The following is a 7,500-nucleotide window of genomic DNA, read 5'->3' on the forward strand; positions in this document are numbered from 1 at the left end:
CTCAGTCTAGGTCTAGTAGCTCAGTCTAGGTCCAGTATCTCAGTCCAGGTCCAGTATCCCCGTCTAGGTCCAGTATCTCAGTCTAGGTCCAGTATCTCAGTCTAGGTCCAGCATCTCAGTCTAGGTCCAGCATCTCAGTCCAGGTCCAGCATCTCAGTCCAGGTCCAGCATCTCAGTCCAGGTCCAGTATCTCAGTCAAACCCCTTGTTGTATTTAACCCTCGTGCTGTCCTCCCGCCTTATTCTGACGCTTTTTCTGACGTTTTTGTCACATTTTTCGTCATTTTTGTTACTTTTTTCCAAGGTTTTTCTTCCCCTTTTCCCGATGTTTTTAATCAATTTTCTTCTGCACTTTTTTGACGTTTTCGTTGTTTTTTTAAACATTAACCCTCCTGTTTACAAAAACTTTCTATATCAGAACTATGACAAAAAGAACGTTGAAATAAGTGACAAATGTTGGAAAAAAAATCAACCAAAAAGTAACCAAAAATATCACCAATATGTGACAAAAACTTAAGCGACAAAAACAAAAACATAATTAAAAAAAAGCCAAACAATTGACAAAAAATTGGAATAAGTGACAAAAAATTGGAATAAAAGTGACAAAAAATTGGAAAGAAAGTGACAAAAAATTGGAATAAAATTGACAAAAACGTCAAAGTTGCAGGTCGACGGGAAGACGACACGAGGGTTAACTGCACAGCTGATTGATTTTGAAGTTTTAGGCTGTTTAAGACTTACTAAGCCCCCGCGGCGAACCGTGAGTCCCGTTAAGAGTCTTACCAGCATGGCGTTCTTGGATACCAGCCTCACGGGCTCCGCGCTCTGATTGGTCAGCTTGCTGGCCACCTGCAGGTTGATGGGGGCGTTCTGCAAGTCGGGTTTGGTGATAGCTGTGGTTACCACGGCGACGGTGGCCGGGCGGTTCGGCAGCACGGAGCCGGGGAGCGCGGGCGTGGTGGCAGCTTTCAGCACCAGAGGTAGAGTCTTCGTGGTGAGGACCGGCGTGACCGTCAGCGTCTGATTCAGGGAGAAACCTTTATTAGACCTTTCTTTTCCTTAGTTCCTGGGTGGGTGTGTGTGTGTGTGTGTGTGTGTGTGTGTGTCTGTCTGTGTGTGTGTGTGTCTGTGTGTGTGTGTGTGTGTGTCTGTGTGTGTGTGTGTGTGTGTGTCTGTGTGTGTGTGTGTGTGTGTCTGTCTGTCTGTGTGTGTGTGTGTCTGTGTGTACCTGCTGGCTCTGCTTCATGTCTCCTGCTGGAGGAGTTTGGACGTGCAGCTGCAGCTTGGTCTCCGGCTCCTGCTTCACCAGCAGCTCCTTCCTCAGCTGCTCCACCACCTTTTTCTAGAGGAGAGAGAGGAGAGGAGAGAGAGGAGAGAGAGGAAGAGAGGAGAGGAAGAGAGGAGAGGAAGAGAGGAGGAGAGGAGAAGAGGAAGAGAGGAGAGGAGTCAACCAAACAAAGAGTAAATATAGTTTATAACAACAATAGCAGAATTTCGGTAGTTTTGGATCACGTTAATTTTAAATTGTGTCGTCCATCTCGTCCATTTTAAAAGAGTTTCTGGGATTATTCACAGTCAGTCACATCAGATCTAACAAACGTAAAGGTGACACGATACGTGTAAAGGCGCTGACACACCGAGCCGATAATCGGCCGTCTGGCGAGGTCGGTGACTCGAGTCTGTTCGGTGTGTTCCGTTCCGATAATTTCCACTGGATGCGCAACATCTGCGGAACGTCTCCGGAGTCATTAGGTTTCCATTAAAGTCAGTGTGTGTATTTCCACTGACTGCAGAACGTCTGTGTCCCGACTCCAGCGGTCCCAGCCCTCCGGAGCAGATACCAGAGCTTCTATTGTTGCCGGACGCCGGAGAGCTCCGCAGCAATTCAGCACACGGCAGATAGTGGGGACAGGAAGTCGAGCACAGAAACAAAATAAGAATCAGATTAATTTTCAAAGTAAAATCCAGCGTGCTCACGGCGGATCATGTTTCCCTGCACTACACCTTGAAAACACAGCTCAGAGTAGTTTCCCCTCTACTCCTCTGGATGAAACTAACTGGTGGTGGTTTTGTGGTTCTATTCTACGTGAATTCGTGAGATCTCGTGGGTCGTCGTGACTACAGCTGTCAGTCATGGCCGCAGCTGTGCCGCAACAAATCCAGACCTGGTGGGTATTGACGGACGGCGGAGCACGCAGCCGTTCAGCAGCGGAGCCGGTCTGCAGACGTTCTGCATCCTGTGGAAATCCACAGTGAGGGGCTGTCGGCCTTCATTTGGGCCGACCTGACTTGCTGGGTTGGAGGGCGGGCAGTCGGACTCAATGACCAATCTGATTGGTGGAGAGCTAACCAGGAAATGGGGAGCAGGATGAGCGTGACTAGAGTCTCTCAAAATCTGAGTAAAGTCTTTTAAACTGACCTCTGTTGATCTGAAATGAAGACAGATTCAGCAACTGCACGGCCTATTTCTCTCTTCAAATGTTTTCAGAAACACGTTTCGGTGAACTATTTTAGTCCAATATGAGATCGGATTCTGAACGAGCCGCCATTATGGTCGGGGAGCAGCCAGACCCACGTGACGTGTTCATCCAATCAACTGCCGGGTTTCATTTTTTGGGCGACAATACAGATTAGCGCCGCCTGCTGTTATGGAGACGTATTACACGCGTCTGAGGCACTTTTTGGACCTCGGGGAGACTGATCAGTCCTTCCTGCCAACGGTCGGCCATCTGGTTGGTGTGTCAGGGCCTTTAGGAGACACAGTCACTGCTGCTTTGAGTCTGAACATGAAGAGAAATACAGGAAATCTCCAGACTGACACGTTGCTCTTTGTGTCCTCGACTGAGTCTAAGAATTGCTTTTTCATCGACTCTGGCAGCTCAGATTAGAGGCAGGGGAAGCTCTCAGTCCTGCCATGTTTCTACAGCGCTGACACATCTGTATTCTGAAGGCAGAACAGCTGCAGCAGACGTCTTTACAAGACAAACAAAGTTAAAGCGCCCATATTATGCTAATTTTCAGGTTCATAATTGTATTTTGAGGTTGTATCAGAATAGGTTTACATGGTTTAATGTTCAAAAAACACCATATTTTAGTTGTACTGCACATTGCTGCAGCTCCTCTTTTCACCCTGTGTTCAGGTCTCTGTTTTAGCTACAGAGTGAGACCTCTCACTGCTGTAACATCTTTGTTGGCAGTCGCACATGATCAGTAGCTAGGTAAGATCACATGCTCAGTAGCTAGGTAAGATCACATGATCAGTAGCTAGGTAAGATCACATGATCAGTAGCTAGGTAAGATCACATGATCAGTAGCTAGGTAAGACCACATGATCAGTAGCTAGGTAAGGACTACATGAGCTAGCTAGCTGTTTCTCCAACTTCAGTAGAACAAGGCAGGATTAGCCGGGAGACTTCTTCTAAACAAGGGCGCACTTCCAACTTTGTGGAATACCTGCAGAACAGGGACATGGAAGTAGTTCTTTTGTAGATTATGGTGAACTAGTGTGTGTTGTAGCAGATTTTTGCCATTGAGAACGAGCTAGCATGCTAACGGTTAGCCCCCTAGCCCCCTCGTCTCGGCTAGTGACGTAGAAAGCCGTGCAGATTTTGACCAGCTCACCCAGAGACTGAAGGCAGGACACATTCAGAAACCGGATCTCACTCAGAACAGCACGGATGGTTTTTTCCAAGTCTGAATGTGTATGAAGCACCAGAGACACAAAATACCACCCCAAATCCCAGAAAAAGAGATTTTTTTCATAATGTGGGCACTTTAAAGAAGAGTCCTCGGATTATAAACCCACAGCAACACATACTCACCACAAAACAAGGGTCAATAATCAATCATTGTTACAGCTGTTAACACTCAGCCCCACCACACAATCACCGCTCTGATCTGATTGGCTGCTACTGCAGCTCGTACGTTACGCCGACCAAACGTCATCAGAGGGAAGGTCTCATAGCCACGCCCCGTTTCTGGAGGAAAATACTCCCGCGTCCCCCGTAGTCGACAACAGTGTAAACAACAGTGGGAGTTTTAAATTAATAACTATGCAGAAAAGTTGCCAAGTAGTTAGGCTATAGACCGGACCGGCTGGAGGCTATAGACCAGACCGGCTGGAGGCTATGGACCGGACCGGCTGGAGGCTATGGACCGGACCGGCTCCAGGCTATGGACCGGACCGGCTCCAGGCTATGGACCGGACCGGCTGGAGGCTATGGACCGGACCGGCTGGAGGCTATAGACCGGACCGGCTCCAGGCTATAGACCAGACTGGCTCCAGGCTATAGACCGGACCGGCTCCAGGCTATGGACCGGCTGGAGGCTATAGACCGGACCAGCTGGAGGCTATGGACCGGCTGGAGGCTATAGACCGGACCGGCTCCAGGCTATAGACCAGACCGGCTGGAGGCTATAGACCAGACCGACATTGCTGAGGAAAAGAATTGCGCTATCACATCAGGAGAGAAACAGGAAAATGCCCAACAGCCAGACTGATGTCATGAGGTGGCGTATATCTGACACACCAATCTGTATGCCATTATTAGCGTGTTATCAAGACACATACTCGCTTTTTAGCGTGTTTATCAACGCCGTTTGGCCTCCATTGACTTACATTACCTTGCTTCTCTTTTGCGTCTCTTCTGCCTCTCTGTTGCGTCTCTTTATCCTCTCTTTCTCCTCCCTTTTACGTCTCTATCCTCCCTTTATCCTCCTTTCTTCCTCCCGTTTGCCTCTCTGTCATTGAGCTGAACATGTTTAAGCTCTGATCCAGTGCGTTGATTGTTTCCTGTGAGACTGTGAGGTTAAACAGAAGGCGTGTGTTTCCTCTGTGTGGTTTTGTGTGAACTGATCCTTTAAACGGCGTTGATAAGAGCAGTCAGCAGTCTAATCCCGCGTGACGAAGCCTCCCTCCGCTGCAGATGAAGTTATTAGCAGCGGGTCAGACTGCTCTCAGAAACACAGAGCCCCCGGGCCATTTCATAGTCGGGCTTCTCGTCTGGATAATTGTGTGTCGCTGCGTTAAGTTGCTGCTTCAGAGTCGAGCGTTGCTAAGTAACAGCTATATCTTTTCATTCAGCTTTGTGTGTGTATGTGTGTGTGTGTGTGTGTGTGTGAGCTGCTTCTTCTGTACTCCCATTATTCTACATTACAAACATGGACCCTATTGTCCCATCATTTATTAATGATACTAGCCAACAATATAACCTCTTACAAGTCCAGCTGACATGATTAGACCATTAACAAAACACTGTGTGTGTGTGTCCCTGTGTGTATGCATGTGTCTGTGTGCGAGTGTGTGTGTGTATGTGTATGTATGTATGTATATATATATATATATATATATATATATATATATATATATATATATATATATATTTATTAGGGCTGTCAAAATAACGCGTTAATTTCAATTAATTAATCTGAGAAAAAATAACGAAGATTAATCCATTCCATATTGAGGTTTGACCCGGAGCCGTTCTAGCCACCATTGGACTGTAAAATGAAGGAGGGAGACGAGAATGTGCTGCTTGGATCATTAACTGGAACATTTACGGTAAAAATCTTCCTGCCAACCCTGGCTACCGAAATCTGGAGCCACTGATATGTCTGCTCTTCTCTCTGATGCTCTGAAGACGATACAGACAACACAAACACCGCTGCATGTGACGCTAGTTAACACTATACTCGATAGCAGCTAACGTTAGCCTACCGCTAGCTAGTTAACACTATACTCGATAGCAGCTAACGTTAGCCTACCGCTAGCTAGCTAGTTAACACTATACTAGACAGCAGCTAACGTTAGCCTACCGCTAGCTAGTAGCTGGATTAAACACGGTTAAAATGCTGACAGCTAACGCTGAACAGTGTAAAGTGTGACTGTGTTTTACTGTAGAGGATTCAACACCAGGATGTAACAATCTGCAGCTGCCGTCGGAACAACAACACAGACGGTGCGTTCAATGAAACTGGTAAACTACAGCTTCGTGGTGCATTTGAAGTTATTGTAAATGTCCTTTTCCCATCTGGTGTTTTTTTTTTTTTTGTCGCAATTTAGTATGAAATAAGTTATTGTTATTGTTATACATTATTATTAAATCATTTAATTTTGACCATTTGGCCTTAGCAATAAACAAGCCGTTCTTTAATGTCACCAACTGTTTAGTACCTTTCTTTTTTCTTTTCTTACTTTCTTAAAAAGTATCGGTTCAGGCACCGTTAATTATGTATGCGATTCATTTCGATTAATTAATCACAGAGTCTGTAATTAATTAGATTCATTTTTTTAATCGATTGACAGGCCTAATATATATATATATATGTGTGTGTGTGTGTGTGTGTGTGTGTGTCTGTGTGTGTGTGTAGACCATTAAACACAATTATTTGGATCCTTTACACTTTCTAAAATGGGAGGATTGTTCTTTACTTTTAACCCTTTAAGTAGATTTTCCTGACTGAATATTTTGAGAGAAAAAGTATTTCAGATAAACTTTACTTGAGTAACCTTTTCACTGCAGGACCCACTTGTAACAGAGTATTTTAACAGTGTGGTATTAGTACTTTTACTGCAGTAAAGGATCTGAATACTTTTTCCAGCACTGTCTTTATCTTAAATCTTTGGTGTTCAGACACCGAGAGAGAAACAGGTTCTAACAAGCACACACATTCCTGCTCCGTGAAACGCTCGTTGTCCCGTTGAAACTTGTTCAGAGAGAAGATCCTCCAGTTTCTCCGTTACAGAGAAGATCCTCCAGTTTCTCCGTTACAGAGAAGATCCTCCAGTTTCTCCGTTACAGAGAAGATCCTCCAGTTTCTCCGTTACATCCACTGACACAAAGCTTAACCCCCGCTGGCTCCGTGTGTGGAGCTGCATCCGGCTGCAGCCTCACAGGAAACTATAAACCATCTGGACGAGAGCCGCGGCACCTTCAAAACAATCAGCACAACGACAGAGACGCATACGAGATGCTAAACAGCTATAATAATAGATTAGAACAAAGAGACGCAAAACATACCAAAAGAATATGCAAAAAATACGCAAAATGTACCAAAAAAATACGCAAAATACACAGAAGAGACGCAAAAGAGACGCAAAACGTACCAAAAAAAATACGCAAGAGATGCAAAATGTCCCAAAAAATTTGCAAAACGTACGCAAAAAATATGCAAGAGACGCAAAACGTACCAAAAAAATACGCGAGACGCAAAACGTACCAAAGAAATACGCAAAAAATACACAAAAGAGACGCAGGAGACGTGCAAAACAGACACAAAAGGTACCAAAAAAAGACGCAAACAGCCTACAGAGATGCAATGGAAATCAGAAATGTTGAGTATTCCTGTAAGACTTAGTCCTGAATCTGATGCAAAGCTCCATAACTCTGGTTAATATTCAGATAATGTTTTATAAGTAAGAGAGCTGCAGGTCATGAGAGAGATGAAAGCATTCATCCATTAACATCCTCAGACAGTCACAGCGTGGAGACACCCTAACCCT

General features: G+C 45.2%; 1 protein-coding gene across 4 annotated transcripts in view; it reads right to left on the bottom strand.

Annotated features, from left to right (window-relative positions):
- Positions 1-7,500, bottom strand: part of phf21ab (PHD finger protein 21Ab) — a 51,643-nt gene that overhangs the window by 24,097 nt on the left and 20,046 nt on the right. For 3 of the 4 annotated variants that reach the window (XM_036003484.1, XM_036003482.1, XM_036003483.1), the window contains exons 7-8: positions 1,218-1,341; positions 783-1,030 (exon numbers count right to left, since the gene is read on the bottom strand). In XM_036003484.1, the coding sequence (XP_035859377.1) occupies positions 783-1,030; positions 1,218-1,341 (372 nt within the window). The remainder of the gene's footprint in view (positions 1-782; positions 1,031-1,217; positions 1,342-7,500) is intronic. The other variant, XM_036003481.1, reaches the window with a different exon arrangement.

This window comes from Sander lucioperca, chromosome 7 (assembly GCF_008315115.2).
Source record: "Sander lucioperca isolate FBNREF2018 chromosome 7, SLUC_FBN_1.2, whole genome shotgun sequence".
NCBI classification, from domain to species: domain Eukaryota; kingdom Metazoa; phylum Chordata; class Actinopteri; order Perciformes; family Percidae; genus Sander; species Sander lucioperca.